General features: G+C 44.3%; 1 protein-coding gene across 3 annotated transcripts in view; it reads right to left on the bottom strand.

The window, feature by feature from the left end:
* Positions 1 to 3,184: 3,184 nt before the first annotated feature.
* CRACR2A (calcium release activated channel regulator 2A) overlaps positions 3,185 to 22,129 on the bottom strand; it is a 185,065-nt gene continuing 166,120 nt past the window's right edge. For all 3 annotated transcript variants that reach the window (XM_040439253.1, XM_040439260.1, XM_040439267.1), the window contains exons 15-18: positions 20,422 to 20,536; positions 15,429 to 15,530; positions 14,115 to 14,191; positions 3,185 to 4,278 (exon numbers count right to left, since the gene is read on the bottom strand). In XM_040439253.1, coding sequence (XP_040295187.1) covers positions 4,188 to 4,278; positions 14,115 to 14,191; positions 15,429 to 15,530; positions 20,422 to 20,536 — 385 coding nt within the window. In that variant the 3' untranslated portion in view covers positions 3,185 to 4,187. The remainder of the gene's footprint in view (positions 4,279 to 14,114; positions 14,192 to 15,428; positions 15,531 to 20,421; positions 20,537 to 22,129) is intronic.

Here is a 22,129-nt window from a genome sequence, read left to right as displayed (position 1 = left end):
CAATGCAAGTAAATCGGGACGGATCCGTTTTCTCGGACACAATCTGACACAATAGAAAATGGATCCTTCCTCCATTGACTTTCAATGGAGTTCATGACTGATCTGTCTTGGGTATGTTAAAGATAATATAACCGGATCCGTTCATAACGGATGCAGATGGTTGCATTATCAGTAACGGAAGCGTTTTTGCTGAGCCCTGCCAGATCCAGCAAAAACGCTAGTGTGAAAGTTGCCTAACTCAGGCAACAGGTATTAGGTAAAGATAACCTCCCGAAACAGGTACTAGGTGCCATAGGTTCCAGCAGTGGGAATCCCAGGATGAGCTTATCTCAGGGCAAAAAGTAGTCCAAACTAGACAATGGGGGAGATTTATCTAGTATGGCGCTTTCTGCGCCAGTCTTCATATCCCTGCGTTGTCAGAGGATGCGCCTACTTTATGAAGAGGTGAAGACCTCCGCATAAATTGGTTCATTCTCGGGAAGTCAGTGTGCCTAAACAGATTTCTATGCTCCTCACGGCGTGTGGTTGCCAGTGGCAGCCACACGCTGTGAGGAGCGCAGTTACTATTTTCAAATATAGACCCGAAACGTTGCTGATGTTCTTGCTACTGCACCTCAAATGTCTGAATAAAATAAAGATATGCATATTGAAACACAAAGCTGGTGTGTGGTCTGAAATTGACTAATATATGGCCGAAGGGTGGAAAAGGAGCTGAAAAAGGACTTGCACCCAGCAGAAGTCTCTCTTGGATGAGTGCTATGGCCAGGAATTACCTAAATGGAATTTTACGGTAGCTCTGAGCTGCTGTAGATTTATGCAGAAGCGTTGCTAGGGTCTGAAGACATCTGGGGCACGAGCCCCCGTGAAGCTACGCCCCACCCCGTGAAGCCCCGCCCTCATCGCCACCGGGGAGGGGCCTTCACAGTAGTTATTAACCCCTTTCAGCAGTCACCCCTTCAGTAAATAGGGGACTGCTGAAAGGGATTAATAACTACAGTGAAGGGCCTAGCCGTCTGGGCAACCCCACAGATCATCCTAGCCTATGGTCAGCCTAATTTAAAATTAAGCAAACCCCCCAGCTATAAACTAATCACATATTGTGCTGCTGGGATGCCAGAATCAGTTGTATTCTGTGAAGGAACCCATCAACAAGTGTAGGATGTGTTGTTCCGCTACTTGCAGGCTGCGTGGGCATGAGTTCAGAACTTCAGTCACTTCGGTCCGCAATTCTGTTCTGCATCGCGTGATCCCGTGAGACCCGTGACCTCCCGCGGCGGGTCTCGCGGGATCACGCGCCGCAGAACAGAATTGCGGACCGAAGTGACTGAAGTTCTGAACTCATGCCCGCGCAGCCTGCAAGTAGCGGAACAAGTAAAAGGGGCTTTGGGGGATGATCTGTCACTTCGGTCCGCAATTCTGTTCTGCATCGCGTGATCCCGTGAGACCCGTGCCCAGACAGCTAGGAATAGCCTATTAAAAAATTTAAAATACCACCAGCATAAACATTCGGGGCACTGGACAAAACATCCGGGGCTCCAGCCCCGAATGTTTTGACCTAAGGACGCCCCTGGATTTATGGATTCATTTGCTCCAAAAAAGTGCTGTAAAAATTAATTTGTTGCAGTGCCTGGCCACGCCCCCTACTTCCACTGAAAGGGGTGTGGCAAGAGAGGCATAAAAGTAGAGAGATGCAACAATGTTTTGTGACTTTTTAACGCCACTTTTCAGGTGCAAGGGAGATTATAAATCTTCCCAAATAACTTTAAAAATGCCATTTGTATTAAAATACATTTGTACTAAAAACATGACATATACATGTCTATAAAACATATGTCTATTAATGGGAGTATTTAAAGGGAACCTGTCACCAGGATTTTGTGCATAGAGCTGAGGACATGGGCTGCTAGATCGCCGCTAGAACATCCGCAATACCCAGTCCCCATAGCTCTGTGTGCTTTTATTGTGTTAAAAAAACGTTTTGATCCATATGCAAATTAACGTGATATGAGTCCTGTGTCCGGAGATGAGTCCAATTTTCTGAGCGCAGTACCGCCCCGCGTCCTCCGAATCTCCTCCTTGCTGAGTGACGTCACAGAGCTGGAGCGCCGAAATCTGGCGATGCACGAGCTAGCGCATGCGTAGTTCGTTCCCTGTGCTGATGCCAGCACAGGGAATGAACATGATGCCGACACTGCGCATGCACTAGCTCGCGCATCGCAAGATTTTGGCGCTCCAGCTCTGTGACGTCACTCAGCAAGGAGGAGATTCGGAGGACGTGGGGCGGTGCTGCGCTCAGAAAATTGGACTCATCTCCGGACACAGGACTCATATCAGGTTCATTTGCATATGGATCAAAACGGTTTGTTAACACAATAAAAGCACACAGAGCTATGGGGACTGGGTATTGCAGATGTGCTAGCGGCCATCTAGCAGCCCATGTCCCCAGCTCTATGCACAAAATCCTGGTGACAGGTTCCCTTTAAGTCCCTATATGATGATTTTGATATGATATGATACGAAATTTCTCTTTAAGTTAGTGCTTTGGTCATATACCGTATATGCTCTATTTACATGGTGTTAATTTCTTTTAAAAAATATCATTTTTAAAGATTCCCAACAGTATATGGCCGACACTTTTCCAGGATTTTAGGATGCTTATACTGCTTATACTGCTATAGGAGGTTCTTGCTGCCAGATCCATCCAATTTGACCACAAGAATAACATAGGAGCAAGCCTACAAAAGAGACCAAGATGTAACACACTATAAGTCATCAAGATCCATCAGGAGCCATTATGATCCACATTATGAACAGAAGTCATAATGCAGATTTGAAAAGAGCCTTACATTGATGGTTTATCTGCCCTCCAATTAGTCGATAAAACAGGCAGTGGTGCCTTACTGCTGTATCTGACACAAGAACATCCACATTTAGGCTACTTTCACACCAGCGTTTTTGCTGGATCCGTCATGGATCAGCAGAAACGCTTCCGTCATGGTAATACAACCGTCTGCATCCGTTATGAACTGATCCAATTGTATCATCTTTCACATAGCCAAGACGGATCCGTCATGAACTCCATTCAAAGTCAATGGGGGACGGATTGATTTTCTATTGTGTCAGAGGATCCGTCCCCACTGACTTACATTGTGTGTCAGGATGGATCCGTCTTGCTCCGCACCACATCGCGGACAGAAACGCTGCTTGCTGCATTATTCTGTCCACGTTGGGGACACAACCAAACGGAACGGAATGTATTCTGGGGCACTCTGTTTGGTTTAGTTCAGTTATGTCCCCATTGACAATGAATAGGGACAAAACAGAAGCGTTTTTCCCCGCTATTGAGATCCTATGACGGATCTCAATACCAGAAAGGGAAAGCGCAAGTGTGAAAGTAGCCCAAAATGTGGCCAGTAACGCTGTCCTGGTCATTTAAGTACCACACACAGCCACACAGGTATGGATGTTACTGTGTCAGATACTGCAATGAAGGGGCTCCATCAAGCACTGTTACTTCTTTGTTCGATTAGTGGTGGTACTGAAGGTTAGTCCCTGACATACATACAGTATATACATTATCTCTAGCATAGGTCAACAATGTAAAATCCCGGTAAACCCCGGGTATGACCACATGTTCAGGTTTGCAGATGCCGTTTTGGAAGCCAAAATGAAGGGTGGATCATAAAAGGAGAGACAGTAATAAGGACAGATATGACTTTTCCTCTTTTTTTGAATTCTCCTGGTTTTGGCTTCCAAAACTGTATCAGGAGACCTGACTGCGTTACCGTAGGCATCCATCATAGCTATAATATGTAATCTAGGAATGAGGAGTTTTTTCTTACCAATGTCTTAACTTCCCACCACTCTGGTGGTTCTTTGACATACGTTGGTTCGTTGACATATGTATTGTTTAAGGAACAACTCAATGCAATTCTGCCATACCAAATATACCGGTATATCAACAATAAACCACAATAAATTATTATAAAAACATAATCATTTTCGTCCAGTTATAAAAATACCACTCTAAGGCCAAGGTCCATTATTTGTCCGTATGATCACCAACTAATTGAAATATCAGACAAGCATATTATATCATTGGGTAGTATTATACTACATAATGTTGAGCTGGGCACACTGTCCCAGGGAATGGTAGTGTAGAAGTAGCAGAAGTAAGTATTCGTAGTCTACTGTCTGGAACAGCAATTTTTCTTCTTTGGTGAATCAAGTAGATGGATGGTTTTTTCCCTCACTTTATCTTCTTGCTCTTTTAGAATCCTGGAAAAACATGAATACATTATAAACTATGAACATAAACACTTTCTTATTGCTTAAAGGGGTTGTTCACCTTTTGGGGATGTTTGGACAGAACCCCCACACTTGCCAGATCTGCAAAGGGAAGCATACTTACTTGCTCCCCAACACGGGGTCCCAGCTCATTTGCTCCCCCGACACCATTGCCTTGGTCATGTTGACACCACTGCAGCCAAAGATTGGCCACAGCAGTGACCTGTCCCTCTTGTATCACATCAATTGGTCACGTGATGCAAGAAGGCAGGTCACCGCTGCAACTGGTCATTGGCTATAGCAGCATGAAAGTTGATGTTGATAGCAGAGGGGACTTGAGCAAGGCAGCGGTGGGGAGCAGGTAAGTATGCTTCACTTTGCAAGTCTGGGAAGGGAGGGTATCTGCTGAAACAACCCATGTATTATCATGCTTTTAGGCCCCATTCACACGACTGTATTTTTTAACCCATGAATTTCAATCTGTAATTCTATTCACGCTGCCCCACTTTTTGGACAAGACCAGGCAATTGTAACATAGTGTAGGACCTGTGAAAGGAGAATATGCGAGATGCATATGGCTGGTGTCCATGTAGTCAGCAGCCTCAAGTGCGTGCGCATGTTTTACATGCACGTTCAACATGTGCAGTCATCACAACTTGCGCCAGGTCTGTCTCAGACAAGTATTTCCCCATTGACTTCTATTGAAAAATGAGATGCTTCAGTTCCTAACCGCAGGATGTCTGCATCTCGACTGTGCCATGTGGTTGTACCCTAATGATTACTATGTATGGGTGTACTGACAGGTAGTGTTGAGCACAAATATTCGAAAAGCAAATTTTTATCTCAAATATTGCCACTTTGAGAATTTGCGAATATTTTGAATATAGTGCTATATATTCGTTATATCGAATATTCGTCATTTTTTCCATCTGAACACATGATTCCTTCCTGCTTTTTGCTTGTGGGCCAATGAGTCATTGGCCCACAAGCAACTTAAGCAGGGAGGAATCATGACTTCAGATGGAAAAAAATGCCGAATATTCTAAAAAATGTATTCAATATAGTGCTATATACCGTATTTTCCGGCGTATAAGACGACTTTCTAACACTAGAAATTCTTTTAAAAAGTCGGGGGTCGTCTTATACATTAGGTATACTCAGATACGATGGTATATTCTAACCCCCAGGCGTTCCTATGGTGACGGGGCCGCTTGCCTGGGGGTTAGAATATACCATCGGATCTGAGTTTTCACGATCTCAGTGAGATCGTGAAAACTTAAATTCGATGGTATATTCTAACCCCAAGGCATTCCCATGGTGACGGGGACGCTTGACTGGGGGTTAGAATATACATGGCCCCGCCGCTCACAGGAGTATACATTTATTAACTGTAATCCGTGACTTTAACTTTAAATGAGCGCTCATCTCTTTACTAGGGTACCTTACTCTCAGCTCCGGTAACAGGCAGTGCGGGCGGCGCTCACTCACTGACGTCACGTGCTTGCTCCTCCCACTAGGCGGCCCAGGCTCGTGACGTCATTGAGTGAGCGCCGCCCGCACTGCCTGTTACCGGAGCTGAGAGTAAGGTACCCTAGTAAAGAGATGAGCGCTCATTTAAAGTTAAAGTTACAGATTACAGTTAATAAATGTATACTCCTGTGAGCGTCGGGGAGGGGGATCTGTGGATGGCACTGTCATGGGGGGGGGTCTGTGGATGACACTGTTATGGGGAGGAGGATCTGTGGATGACACTGTTATGGGGAGGAGGATCTGTGGATGGCACTGTTTAGGGGGGATCTGTGGATGGCACTGTTTAGGGGGGGATCTGTGGATGGCACTGTTATGGGAGGGGGATCTGTGGATGGCACTGTCATGGGAGTTGATCTGTGGATGACACTGTTATGGGGAGGGGGATCTTTGGATGGCACTGTTTAGGGGGGGATCTGTGGATGGCACTGTTATGAAGAGGGGGATCTGTGGATGGCACTGTTATGGGGAGGGGGGTCTGTGGATGGCACTGTCATGGGGGGTAACTGTGGATGGCACTGTTATGGGGAGGGGGATCTGTGGATGGCACTGTTTAGGGGGATCTGTGGATGGCACTGTTATGGGAGGGGGAATCTGTGGATGACACTGTTATGGGGAGGGGGATCTGTGGATGACACTGTCATGGGATGGATCTTTAGATAACACATATAGCATAAGATGCTATATAGTGTCATCCATAGATCCCCCCATAGCAGTGTCATCCACTGATCCCCCTCCCCATAACAATGCCATCCACAGATCCCCCTCCTCATAACAGTGCTATCCACAGATCCCAGTCAGTTCCCTGGACTGGAGAAGATCGTCTTGAAGACAGGGAGGGCTGGGAATTCAGGGGTAGTCTTATACGGCGAGTATAGCCCAAACCCTATATTTTAAACAGAAAAGTTGGGGGTCGTCTTATACGCCCAGTCGTCTTATACGCCGGAAAATACGGTATTCGTTTTTTAGAATATTCGTCATTTTTTCCATCTGAAGTCATGATTCCTCCCTGCTTAAGTTGCTTGTGGGCCAATGACTCATGGGCCCACAAGCAAGAAGCAGGGAGGAATCATGTGTTCAGATGGAAAAAATTACAAATATTCTAAAAATGAATATATAGCACTATATTCTATAGTGCTCTGTATTCGTTTTTGACCCAGGCCTGTATTGATCACGTAATATTTGCATAATACGCGATCATTACCTTGCCGATTTTCGAGTAAAAAAAAAAGAATATAGAATATATAACGAATATTAGAATTCGCGAATATTCGATGAATATTCGACAAAATATTAGCAAAATATCACGAATTCGAATATGACCCCTGCTGCTCATCACTACTGACAGGCTGTAATGGATGACAGACACAGCAGGGCCCGGGTCCAGGGGTGCACCTAGCCTTTCTGCTGTCTGAGGCGAAAACTGAAACGCCCCCCCCCCCCCCCCCACCGTGCCTAATTTCCCATGGCCCTTCCGCTGCCCCCTCTTCCTCCTACCTGGTGCTGCCTGAGGCGATCGCCTCACCTGGCCTCATTGATGGTGCACCTCTGCCCAGGTCCAACTGATGTGTCTGTCATCCATTAGGGCTTAGGCCTCATTCTCCTGATGTGATGGAGTACACTGTTATACATGCAGACAATGGACCTAGGGATTAGGGATTATTTTGGATTAAAGTGGTACTATATCTACTATACATGAAAAATGGAAGATCTTTGCGCACATTTTTTATCAAAAGTGTGACGGAGCCATCTACCAACGTCAAGGTGGCTTCTGCAGATGGGTACCTAACACTAACAGAACTGTCTCTCCTGGGCCTAATTTAAACTTTTTCAATTTTTCATGTAAAGTAGGTATAGTACCACTGTAATCCAAAATAATCCCTAAACCCTAGTTCTATTGTTTGCATGTATAAGAGTGTGCTGCCATACGTATTTTGTTTGCTGTCTGCATGTTAGCTTTATGGATGTGCACCTGTGACTTTTGATGTGCTAGTCTAAATTTACTTGCAGATATGATGCAGTGATATCATCACGCCTGCTAGGCTGAGCACGTGAGCACACAAGCTGAGGATCATTTCTCAGCCTGTCCCTGGCCTGTGCATTCCCCTGCTTGGCTGCATAGCGCTTTCAAGAAGGTCACCATGGTCTCCGGGGGGACAGGGTTAGGTGAGTATTACTTTTTTTTTAAATTAAAGCCACAGAGTTAGTACTACTGTAAAGGGAGCGCTACTGTAGGAGGGCAATAAGAGGGCAATAAACAGCAGCACAGTGTGCTCACACATCACGCTGCTGGTCTGTGTCTGGGCACATATCTTGGCATATCTACTGTGAAGGGGACACATATCTTGGCATATCTACTGTGAAGCATATCAACTGTGAGGGGGCACATATCTTGCCATATCTATTGTGAAGGGGCACATCTGGGCATAACTACTTTGGGGGGCACATATCTTGGCATATTTACTGTGAGGTGGCACATCTTGACATATCTACTGTGAAGAAGGCACATATCTTGGCATATCTACTGTGAGGAGGACACACATCTTAGCATAGCTACTGTGAGGGGGCACATCTGGGCATAACTACTGTAAGGAGGCACATATCTTGGCATATCTACTGTGCGGGGCACATATCTTGGCATATCTATGGTGAAGGGACACATATCTTGGCATATCTACTAGAAGGTGGCACATCTTGGCATATCTACTGCGAAGGGGGCACACATCTTGGCCTATCAACTGTGAGGGGACACATATCTTGGCATATCTACTGTGAAGGGGACACATCTTGGCATACCTACTGTGAGGGGGCACATATCTTGGCATATGTACTGTGAGGGGGACACATATCTTGGCATAACTACTGTGAGGGGGCATATATGGGCATAACTATTGTGCGGTGGCACATCTGGGAATAACTACTGTGAGGGGGCACATACCTGGGCATAACTTCTATGAGGGGGCCTATCTGGGCGTATCTACTGTGAGGGGGCACATCTTGGCGTATCTACTGTGAAGGGGGCACACATCTTAGTATATCAACTGTAGGGGGCACACATTTTGGTATATCAACTGTGAGGGGGGCACATATCTTGGCATATCTATTGTGAGGGGGACACATATCTTTGCATAACTACTGTGAGCGGGCACATCTGGGCATAGCTACTGTGAGGGGGCACATCTTGGCATACAGTCAGGTCCATAAATATTGGGACATCGACACAATTCTAACATTTTTGGCTCTATACACCACCACAATGGATTTGAAATAAAACGAACAAGATGTGCTTTAACTGCAGACTGGCAACTTTAATTTGAGGGTATTTACATCCAAATCAGGTGAACTGTGTAGTAATTACAACAGTTTGCATATGTGCCTCCCACTTGTTAAGGAACCAAAATTAATGGGACAGAATAATAATCATAAATGAAACTTTCACTTTTTAATACTTGGTTGCAAATCCTTTGCAGTCAATTACAGCCTGAAGTTTGGAACGCAAAGACATCACCAGACACTGGGTTTCATCCCTGGTGATGCTCTGCCATGCCTCTACTGCAACTGTCTTCAGTTCCTGCTTGTTCTTGCGGCATTTTTCCTTCAGTTTTGTCTTCAGCAAGTGAAATGCATGCTCAATCGGATTCAGGTCAGGTGATTGACTTGGCCATTGCATAACATTCCACTTCTTTCCCTTAAAAAACTCTTTGGTTGCTTTTGCAGTATGCTTTGCGTCATTGTCCATCTGCACTGTGAAGTGCCGTCCAATGAGTTCCTAAGCATTTGGCTGAATATGAGCAGATAATATTGCCCGAAACACTTCAGAATTCATCCTGCTGCTTTTGTCATCAGTTACATCATCAATAAATACAAGAGAAGCAGTTCCATTGGCAGCCATACATGCCCACGCCATGACACTACCACCACCATGCTTTACTGATGAGGTGGTATGCTTAGGATCATGAGCAGTTCCTTTCCTTCTCCATACTCTTCTCTTCCCATCACTCTGGTACAAGTTGACCTTGGTCTCATCTGTCCATAGGATGTTGTTCCAGAACTGTGAAGGCTTTTTTAGATGTCGTTTGGCAAACTCTAATCAGGCCTTCCTGTTTTTGAGGCTCACCAATGGTTTACATCTTGTGGTGAACCCTCTGTATTCACTCTGGTGAAGTCTTCTCTTGATTGTTGACTTTAACACACATACACCTACCGCCGCGAGAGTGTTCTTGATCTGGCCAACTGTTGTGAAGGGTGTTTTCTTCACCAGGGAAAGAATTCTTCGGTCATCCACCACAGTTGTTTTCCGTGGTCTTTCGGGTCTTTTGGTGTTGCTGAGCTCACCGATGCGTTCCTTCTTTTTAAGAATGTTCCAAACAGTTGTTTTGGCCACGCCTAATGTTTTTGCTATCTCTCTGATGGGTTTGTTTTGTTTTTTCAGCCTAATGATGGCTTGCTTCACTGATAGTGACAGCTCTTTGGATCTCATCTTGAGAGTTGACAGCAACAGATTCCAAATGCAAATAGCATACTTGAAATTAACTCTGGACCTTTTATCTGCTCATTGTAATTAGGATAATGAGGGAATAACACACACCTGGCCATGGAACAGCTGAGAAGCCAATTGTCCCATTACTTTTGGTTCCTTAACAAGTGGGAGGCACATATGCAAACTGTTGTAATTCCTACACTGTTCACAAGATTTGGATGTAAATACCCTCAAATGAAAGCTGACAGTCTGCAGTTAAAGCACATCTTGTTCGTTTCATTTCAAATCCATTGTGGTGGTGTATAGAGCCAAAAATGTTAGAATTGTGTCAATGTCCCAATATTTATGGACCTGGCTGTAACTAATGCAAGTGGGCACATCTGGGCATTCCTACTGGGAGGGGGCACATATCTGAGCATAACTATTGTCAGTGGGCAAATATCTGGGCATAACCACTGTGAGCGGGCACATACCTTGGCATAACTGCTGTGGGGGAGCATATATGGGTTGAGCAACTGTGAAAGGGGCACATGTGTGGCCATAGTTTTTGTGGGCATTACAACTGTGAGGGGTACCTCTGGGCATTACTACCAAGTGCTTGCATAAAGAGAGAATAATTACATCTCGGTTCTCAGCCAATAGTAGCTGGCAGCTCTGTGATCTGTAATGAAGCCACAGAAAAACGCCCAACAGGCTAGGTGCCAGCACGGAGCATGAGCAGCCAGTCAGAGGAGGCATCATAAGCATAAAGTGGGGCAAAGTGCCTCCAGCTCAGCAACCCTCTCCCAGTCTGCAGTATATTTAATGTCTGTAGTTTCTCTTTAGAGGGTGTTCAGTTAAAAATTGAATATTGTAAATAGACCTGAGGGATTGAAACACTGGGTAGGAAAAAACAAGTAGGTGCAAAAGGACTGATTCCCATATATCCGCTGTGTAGCATGCTCTGTCTATTGTATTTGGCCACATCTATAATACATGCAGTTTCATTGCCGCATGCGTCATGCAAAATGACACAAGGGGGCCCACTGAGACGTCATCGCCCAAGGGCCCACGTGAACCTGGAGCCGTCCCTGGCTATTAAAGTAGCAGTGAGAAAAAATGGTCAATACAGTACATCACATATAGAAGTTAAAGAGGACCTATCATCTGGCAAAAAATTCTGAATTAAGTGTCATGATCTGTACAGCGGCGCCCAGGGATCTCACTGCACTTATTATTATCCCTGGGCGCCGCTCCGTTCTCCCGCTATGTCCTCCGGTATGTTCGGTCACTGGGTTATAGTAGGCTGAGACTTAGGGGACTTGGTTATAGTAGGAGGAGATTGCCCTTGTTCTCCTGGGCGTCTCCTTCTCCCAGGCTGTAGCGCTGGCCAATCGCAGCGCAAAGCTCACAGTCTGGGAGTTTTTTTTCTCCCAGGCTGTGAACTCTGCGCTGCGATTGGCCAGCGCTACAGCCTAGGAGAAGGAGACGCCCAGGAGAACAAGGGCAGTCTCCTCCTACTATAACCAAGTCCCCTAAGTCTCCGCCTACTATAACCCAGTGACCGAACATACCGGAGGACATATCGGCAGTACGGAGCGGCGCCCTGGGATAATAGTAAGTGCAGTGAGATCCCTGGGCGCCGCTGTACAGATCATGACACTTAATTCAGAATTTTTTGCCAGATGAAAGGTCCTCTTTAATAACTCCTGCAGATGTGGTCCGATTGTTGGAGTATTCCATCATCCCTTCTACATGGTGCAGTAAATGAGATATTAAGGTGAGGATATTTATCTCATTACTTGGCATTGGTAGTCTCTCACATACATCATTTTCTCACAGCTATAAAATGGATAATGTGCATTAGGCTTCAGATGCTGTTATTCATTATGCTACTTTTGTGGATTTATTGCATTATATTTGTCAGTCACAATGAGAGCTTCTTATATATTGTAGACCAGAGAGAGTGGGGAGAACAGGTGTAATGTTAGCAAAGGCACTTGTTTGCAAGAGGTCACCTATGTTGTGGCAAAGAGGCCTTTTCATACCCCTGGCCACATCATCAATACGGACTAACATTTCAAATATGAAATGACTCAAAAATCAGAATCTCCTATGGTCTGTTAGTAGCTGCAGGGGTTATCTGCTGCTAATCCTCATGCTTACCCAGAGGATCCTGAGGTGGTCCACCTGTAGCCCTGAGTTTACATGTGTCATTGCTAAAAGACTCAAGCAAGATAGCTCTCTTCCAGAAGCATAAAAACTATCTCTCTAGTGCCACTTATTAGTTGCCACACTGTACGTTAATGTCTTATCTTAAAAAACTCAATTTTGGTTCGTTTTTGTTGCCCCCATCTGAAAACATAAGGCATAGGGTAGTGCAATTAGTTGGCTTAGGGTGTGTTCAGATCACGTTTTTGCCATCCATTTAACATATACAAAATACGTGTATGTTAACGGATGCCTCAGACTGATGCCATACTGTTAAGGAGAAAAGAGACCAGCACTCGCTTGTTTAGATAATAATTCCAGTGACGCGTTTCGGCATACAATCTGCCTTTGTCAAACTGTGAATCAACACTCAAACAGCACCCATTTAAATAACCCGCCAAACCTCAGACCTTGCATGAGGTAGTCATGGCAACCAAGTAAACAAACAGGAAACAGAAGGAGAAGCAAAAGGGGAGGGATGAAGGAGGGGGGGAGTTTGTTGAATAACAAAAGTCCATGGCATAGTGAGAATTATTATAGTTCATAGAGGACTTCCATCTTATCGGTATGTAGTCATTAATTCATTTCACGTCCACTGTAAGAAAATCATATACAGTATATATGATCATTATCATCATCAAAAAGTTTTTATAAAAAGCTATTTAATGCATAGTCCCGGTTTAGTCCTCTGGGTTCCAGTGTCTGGAGACGATGAATCCAATAAGCCTCTCTTTTAAGCAGAAGTTTGTGCCTGTCGCCGCCACGTCGCGGTTGGGGGACACTATCAATGATCTGGAAGCATAATTGAGCAGCTGTATGTCTATGTAAGTGAAAATGGTGAGGAATGGGTTACATCAGGTTTCTGATTTTAGAGGAAGTCCTCTATGAACTATAATGATTCTCACTATGCCACGGACTTTTGTTATTCAACAAACTCCCCCCCCCTTCATCCCTCCCCTTTTGCTTCTCCTTCTGTTTACTGTTTGTTTACTTGGTTGCCATGACTACATCATGCAAGGTCTGAGGTTTGGCGGGTTATTTAAATGGGTGCTGTTTGACTGTTGGTTCACAGTTTGACAAAGGCAGATTGTATGCCGAAACGCGTCACTGGAATGTGACAATAAATCACAGCAAGATTATCTAAACAAGCGAATGCTGGTCTCTTTTCTCCTTATCTATACGGGACACCGGCCCTGAGACACGTGCACCGCTACTCCACTTCAAACCACAGTGCCGATCGACACATTGTATTACTGATGCCATACTGCGGCATCCATTCACCATAGAGTTCCATCGTAAAAAAAAACATGATGTGAACCCACCCTTACTGACCATTATATTGTAGAATTATGAGCTCTGTTACCGCCTGCCCTTGCAACATGTGACCACCGCCCTGACTAGCCAATTCTAGACTAGTGTCTGCTGTATGGACCAAAAGTCAATCTCTCTATGCAAGTCTATGAGACTCGGATGTAGGCTACCATAGACTTTCATACAGAGCACAACTTCCGGTCCACACAGCAGCTGGAGTGCTTCTGTAAAGATTCTTGAAACATTATTCGAGTTATCAGATGATGATCAGCCAGCATCTCACACAGTTAAAATGGAATTTGGTAAAAACATGACTTACTTTGCTAAATGAAGAATTGATTCTTTCACATTGTGTCCACTGGAGGCGCTGCATTCATAAAAAAGTAAGCGGCAATTCTAGACAGTAAAAAGAAGTTAGTTAAGGGTACATGGACTTCATAGATGGTTGGCATGCTCCCCCCTCCTCTCCCTGTAAAAGGGCTCTTCTTTTGAATGATTGCCATGTAATGTCCCATTTCGCCTGCAGCGACCTCTGGTCATAACATAGCTGTAGCTTTAGATGATGAGATGATGCCTTTTAATGTTAGTCTTGTGACTGTTGTTGCTCTCCAAGAGTTTTGGTGTCCCTGGTGGAGAATGCCAAATTGTGTCCCATCCCCCAGTATATGGACTGTCCCGGGAATTTTTAATAATTAGTCACTCTGGTGAACATACCCCTTTTATTGAAGGGGTTAGTAGGTTCACATCACCATTTAGTTTTCTGTTCTGATCCGTCAGTAGAACAGAATAAAAACAGATCCTTTATTTTTAGCATCTGTTACTTTTTTAGCCATTTCCGTCTGAGATCTGTTATTTTTCATGGGGGAAATAGCACTTTTCCTCCCATCAAAAATAATGGATCTCAGATGGAAGTGGAAAAACGTATGCAAAATCAGTACAGTGGATGCTAAAAATAAAGGATCTGGTTTTTTTTCTCTGTTCTTGTGACGGATCAGATGTGAATCCAGCCAAAAATTATGTCAACCTGCAGTCAACATTAGGGTGAGTTTACTGCATATGAATTAATACAGCTCCTATTGAACTCAATGTCAAAAACATTATTAAGTGAACTCCCCCTTGTGGTAAGAAAAATAATTTTACCATTTCACTTGGCTTCTCATGAAAGACTTAGGGCTCATGCACACGACCGTATGTATATTGCAGTCCACAAAAAATACGGATGACGTCCGTGTGTATTCCGTATTTTGCGAAACGGAACAGCTGGCCCCTAATAGAATAGTACTATCCTTGTCCGTAATGCGGACAATAATAGGACATGTTCTATTTTATTTGCGGAATCAACATACGGACATACGGAAATGGAATGCACACGGAGTAACTTCTGGCTTTTTTTTGCGGACCCATTGAAATTAATGGTTCCGCATACGGTCCACAAAAAAAACCGGAGCGGACACGGAAAGAAATTATGTTCATGTGCATGAGCCCTTATAGGCGGATTTCGGAACTGACCCTTCTCTCACCACAACGTGTGCTCCTCAGTATATTAAGGTGGAAGGACAGAACATCTGCACTATCCCACAAAACTCCTTAAAGACACTGAAGATTTTTACAATGTAATAACTACATTTTATACCTTAGCAAGATGTTCTCCCAGGCCACAGGGCACCTCTCTTTCCCTTTCAATGTCTATTTTATTGCCCAACATTAAAATAGGAATGTTTTCACCAGCTCCTTCCTGTGGAGATAAAGGAGGACGTTTACATAATCTTATACAGATAGTTGTATGTTTATGGATTTATGGGATATGTTTATCCCCCGTGTCAACCAAATGGTTTAACATTGGGTTAGTCCTGAGGGCATTATCCTGGAAGTCCCCTAGTTTTAAGCCTTTAAACCTATATACAGGCATCTGGTCCTCCCTGCAGGGGAGCCACCAGGCCACTACCTCTTGGAATAATACCAGTGTGGTTGGCTGCTGACCCACAGGTATCAGATAAATTATTGGTGTGAAGCACTGAAGGATCAGTCAAAGCATGTGGTCAGTCACAAGCCGAGGTCAGGGCAGGCAGAGTCCATGCAAATCTGAAAATCAGTCCAAAGGTCAGGGCAGGCAGAACTGAGTCAGTACTGTAAACAGGCATGGGTCAGGGAAAGTAGCAAAGAGTCAGAATCCAGGAATCAGGCAGAAGTCAGGGACACAGGCAATCAAAGAAGATTAAAGGCACCTTTGCAGGCTATAGCAAGCTAGAGAAACCTATTGCACAGGCACTTCTCCCTTGGGAAAGGCACCTTAAGTACTAACAGATGTCCATCCATTAGCTAATGGAGATTGGTGTACGGGTGAACTGGACTTTTAAAAGCCAGGAAGCGCAAGCACCCCACGGGTCAGGGAAAACGGCCTAGCAGCCAGGCACAGGCTGTGGCCATCCAACGAGACATAATGAATTTTGGCGGCCTGCCTTGCTACTGAAAGGCAAGGAAGGATCAGCAGGGCTCCTTGATTGATTTGGCACCCGTGTTTGCCCCAGATGGTGGCATCAGGATTTTCAGGTTTCTGAGTTGGCAACTAAGTCTAGGCAATCCGCTGGGGGTTTATGTATAAGTTGCATGCGGTTAGGGCATAGGTCAGTTTGGTGTCGTTTTAAGCAGTCCAAAACTGACCAGGAGATTAGGGGAATGTGGATAGATATGTGAATTCCCAGGGTCCTTGGTGTGTCCATGTGCTGTTTGAGGGAATTTTTCATGGTGCGACCGTTGGGTCTATGCCCTTTATTAGTTCAAGGGGTCAGTTCACTTCTCACATAGTTTCAGCTTGTGGCAGTTTTTAGAAAATATTTGTCGTCCAAAGGTCTGTTTTGACGCCAAAACGCGTCAAGGATTATAGATGATAGATTCTGTTTATACATTAGACATCAATTTCTGTAAGGCCTTGTACATTTTCGTGGGGCTGGCGTTTTTTGGCTACTTAATTGAGGTGCCTGTGTTTTTGCAGTTCGTGGCCCTTGCCTGGTTTGGATAGTCAGACATTCTTATGTCTACTGGGGGGCGATTAGAGTGGATGTGAGATGGGACGCTCGCCAGCTGCATTCTGATTTTGGTGCGCTTGGGGTGCAGCATGATGTGGAGTTGCTTGTTGCCTGAGGTACAGTTTCATGTTGGTTTGGATAGGCCTCCTGACATCTTGAGGAGGCAACAATTTAGGTATGAAGGACTCCAGGGAACTTATCACGTTGGATTTGTTGCATTTGTGGACTACTATTCCAGGTCTGTGGTTGAACATTGTGGCTTGGCCGGTATGGTGAAATGGATGCCCGGTGAAGAAGTTGAATAAGGTTTGCATAAAAGTTAACAAGCAGATTGGTCGCTTTATTCAGTAATAAATGGCACTGTGGTAAGACACAGCGAGTTAGGAGATCTGGAGAATTTATGTAGCATGACAGCATCCAAATAAAATGCATATATAATTATACAATTTATTAACCGCAGAAAAATTCAAAAAAGAGGGAAGTTCATATTATAGAATAGTAAAAGTGGAAAATAGTGTGAAATATCTCTCTAATATACAGTACCTATAAATAGTGACCATAGGCCCTAGTTAATATTTACATGTATATAGGAAGAATTAATATAGCAGCAATTTATATAGTTTAGAAACACATGATTGGTCCGGACTACTATAGAGATATGGTACGCTGTAGATTTAAGGAATAAATAGTCAAGTCTCTGTAAATAGTTAATAAATAGTTGATAATGAGTGTCTTCTTAGTGATTATTAAAAATAATATAGCTCCGTGGTAGTAGGTCCATAAGTTCATAGATTAAAGGGGTTGTCTCATCATGGACAACGGGGGCATATCGCTAGGTTATGCCCCCATTGTCTTATAGGTGCGGGATCCGCACCTATATCGAGAACGGAGCCCCGCAAGGTGGTGGCTGGAGGACTCTGGCCCGGCCACCACCAAGTCAGCTCACCATAGAATTGAGGTGAATGGGAGCATACCGTGCATGTGGGGCTCCCGCTCCTATTCATTTCTATGGGGCCGACGGAAATATCCGAGCCAGCGCACTGCTATTTTTTGCCGGCCCCATAGAAAATGAATGGAGGGTGGCGCAGTGCGCCCTCCTTCACTTGCGGGGCTCTATTCTCGATATATGTGCGGGTCCGGCTAAACTTGCTCCTTCTTCAGTGGTTATGATCCATAACCACTGAAGAAGGAGCAAGTTTAGCTCCGAAATGCGTTTGGTGTATAATCTTGGCCTCAACATGCTACTTGGATGAAAATACAAGTTTGGACTCCAATTTACTGCCACTTTTATTATCAGCGCATATAAAGAAGTCCTACATCTATTGAGTCTGTAAGTATACCGCTAATTTTCTAAGCCAGGAGAAGCAAGTACAGTACGGCAAGCGGTCACAGCATGGGACTCAAACGCTAGAAGGAGGAATGTAAACAGGAGACGACTCGTATGAACTGCCGAATTAGGCCTCTTTCACACTTGCGTTGTCCGGATCCGGCGTGTACTCCACTTGCCGGAATTACACGCCGGATCCGGAAAAACGCAAGTGTACTGAAAGCATTTGAAGACGGAACCGTCTTCCAAATGCGTTCAGTGTTACTATGGCACCCAGGACGCTATTAAAGTCCTGGTTGCCATAGTAGTAGTGGGGAGCGGGGGAGCAGTATACTTACAGTCCGTGCGGCTCCCCGGGCGCTCCAGAATGACGTCAGAGCGCCCCATGCGCATGGATGACGTGATCCATGTGATCACATGATCCATGAGCTTGGGGCGCCCTGACGTCACTCTGGAGCGCCCCGGGAGCCGCACGGACGGTAAGTACACTGCTCCCCGCTCCCCGCTCCACTTTACCATGGCTGCCAGGACTTTAGCGTCCCGGCAGCCATGGTAACCACTCTGAAAAAGCTAAATGTCGGATGCGGCAATGCGCCGAAACGACGTTTAGCTTAAGGCCGGATCCGGATCAATGCCTTTCAATGGGCATTAATTCCGGATCCGGCCTTGCGGCAAGTGTTCCGGATTTTTGGCCGGAGCAAAAAGCGCAGCATGCTGCGGTATTTTCTCCGGCCAAAAAACGTTCCGTTCCGGAACTGAAGACATCCTGATGCATCCTGAACGGATTTCTCTCCATTCAGAATGCATTAGGATAATCCTGATCAGGATTCTTCCGGCATAGAGCCCCGACGACGGAACTCTATGCCGGAAGACAACAACGCAGGTGTGAAAGAGCCCTAACTCTTCTGGGCGGTAAAGTAACAGCATGTTACAATGTATTCTTTTATAATTGACAATAAAGTGTCGAACGAGAGATTTGTTTTATCCCCTCTTCAGTTTGGCATGGTGATATCGACACACAAGTATTAGAGGACATTTGAATATTGACACAATTATCATATCAACTGAATAAGACATCTTTATATATACAGTAGGTACAGGTGAAACTCAAAAAATTAGAATATCGTGCAAAGTTCATTTATTTCAGTGCAATGCAACTTAAAAGGTGAAACTAATATATGAGATAGACTCATTACATGCAGAGCGAGATATTTCAAGCCTTTATTTGTTATAATTTGGATGATTATGGCTTATAGCTTATGAAACCCCAAAGTCTCCGGACCAATCATGTGTTTCTAAAAAATAGCAGTGCGCTGGCTCGGATATTTCCGTCGGCCCCATAGAAATGAATAGGAGCGGGAGCCCCACATGCACGGTATGCTCCCATTCACCTCAATTCTATGGTGAGCTGACTTGGTGGTGGCTGGGCCAGAGTCCTCCAGCCACCACCTTGCGGGGCTCCGTTCTCGATATAGGTGCGGATCCCGCACCTATAAGACAATGGGGGCATAACCTAGCGATATGCCCCCGTTGTCCATGATGAGACAACCCCTTTAATCTATGAACTTATGGACCTACTACCACGGAGCTATATTATTTTTAATAATCACTAAGAAGACACTCATTATCAACTATTTATTAACTATTTACAGAGACTTGACTATTTATTCCTTAAATCTACAGCGTACCATATCTCTATAGTAGTCCGGACCAATCATGTGTTTCTAAACTATATAAATTGCTGCTATATTAATTCTTGTTATATACATGCAAATATTAGCTAGGGCCTATGGTCACTATTTATAGGTATATTTGAGAGATATTTAACGCTTTTATCCACTTTTACTATTCTATAATATGAACTTCCCTCTTTTTGAATTTTAATTTTCTGCGGTAACTAAATTGTATAATTATATATTCATTTTATTTGAGTGATTTGTCTATGCAACTCCGAGATATATAGTGCCTGCCACCTGCATTTTTATTGATATTCTTTGAACATACACGTCAGAGGGTGGACCGTAGGCAGAGCACACGTATTATTAGATCTGATAGGGTAAGCCACTATTACAGCATAATATTGATTCTTTGTTAGATTGTGTTTTTCTAAAATTGTGAACTAGATAACAATCCAACAACATTATATTAGTAATCAATGCAGAAATCCAGACAATTCAAAAGGGTTCACTAACTTTTTCTTGCAGCTCTATCTATTTATCTAATATTTATCATTCACCTTTCATAGCTGCCATTATAGTTTTCCTGCATCTCACCTCCACGCTGGTGAGCCATTGTCGCACTGCATTGAATGAGTCCTTGGAGGTAATATCATACATGACAATCACACCGTCAGCTTTCCTAAAGAACTGTTTGGTGATACTGCGGTACCTAGCATGAAAACAGGAATGGCATTAGAATATATTCAGATAACATCTAAACTTGTAGGCTGCAGTCAGTGGCATCATGTTATTAGGGGATCATGGTAAAAGGATTTCCGCACAGTTGTATTAGATACCTAGAAATAAGCAAAGTTATAAAAAATGTAATTTGGCTGCTGTGCCGAATTTCACAAAGAAATTACTTAGTCACGAATTGCATTCCATTGTATGTAGCGAGCACAATAATGGAGAGCGGCGATCGTGCCACCCCTCCCCCATCATTGAACCCCTCAGATACCGCTTTCATTGCTGATCCTGGCATCTGACAGTAACATCGAGGCCTTTCAGGGGTTAACCAGGGGTAAAAAAAGAAATACTTACTCACCTCATCCATTTGCTCGTGAGGGGGCTGTTGCTGCCATCTTGATAGAAGAAACCGCGTAAAATCTTGCATGCGGTGATGTGATGACATCAATTTCAATCAAGATGGCCACAATGGCCTCTCCGCGAGCAAATGGATAAAATATATTTTTTTGCCACCATTTCAGGAAAAATTTATTAGTTACCACGAAGCACGAGGCTTTGTGGCGAATCAAATTTTTCCTGAAATTCAGATCGAAGTCAATTTGTTTCACTTCGATTCGCTCAACACTACTGAAAACATATGCAATAAACACAGTAGTGACCAGTCAGGTTCTGCCTGTTTAATAGCATGGCAGCAAAGCTGCCCAGTGACTGACAGGTGCACTACAGAATCTCTTATAGACAGGGCAGCACTGATGAAGGACCAATACCCTGAAAGCAACCTCAAAATAGATGCTGAATGTCAAGAATATGATTTTTTCAGAAATGATGGCCTTAAAGTTTTTATTTTTAATTTTGATACTGATGACCTATCCTCAGGATCAGTGGGGGGGCCAACACCTGGGACCCCCACTGATCAGCTGTTTGAGAAGGCACTGGCGCTCTTGTGAGTGCCGTGGCCTTCTCGCAGTTTACCAAGCATAGTACCGTACATTATATAGCAGGTGTGCTTGGTGTCGCGCTTAGCCCCATTGAAGTGAATGGGGCTGAGTGCAATACCTAGCACAGCCATTATACATTGTACGACGCTGTGCTTGGTAAACTGCCTTCTCAAACAGCTGATCGCTGGGGTTCCCGGGTGTCAGACCCCCACTGATCTTGAGGATAGGTCATCAGTATTAACACCTTGGAAAACCCTTTTAAAGTTCAATAAAGTTATATTTTAATTACCATAGTTTCTAATGTGTTATAGTGTCTTTATCTTACTTACATAGAAATTAGGAGGTCCTATCATGGTGTTAGATTTATTACCCAGGACAAGCCGTTTGTTTCCCTCTCCACCCCTTACCATGACCCTTAGGCAATTCCCCACCCCACTGCTTGCTAAACCCATTACGCTCTGGAGAAGGGAGCTCTACACTGATTCTTTCCACCAAGTTGCAAACGGGATGGGATTAACCAGATTTAGGCCCTCACTAGCTAAAGGCCTTATAGAAGCCATGTGGTTTGCCTCTATGAGACACCCTTGTTGTTTAATAAATAATTTATATTTAGCGAAGGAAAATAACATGTCAGAGTA

The sequence above is a fragment of the Bufo bufo genome, chromosome 1 (genome assembly GCF_905171765.1).
Source record: "Bufo bufo chromosome 1, aBufBuf1.1, whole genome shotgun sequence".
In the NCBI taxonomy this organism is placed as follows: Eukaryota; Metazoa; Chordata; class Amphibia; order Anura; family Bufonidae; genus Bufo; species Bufo bufo.
The sequence above is the reverse complement of the archived record's forward strand: the minus strand, read 5'-3'. Positions and strand labels throughout refer to the sequence as shown.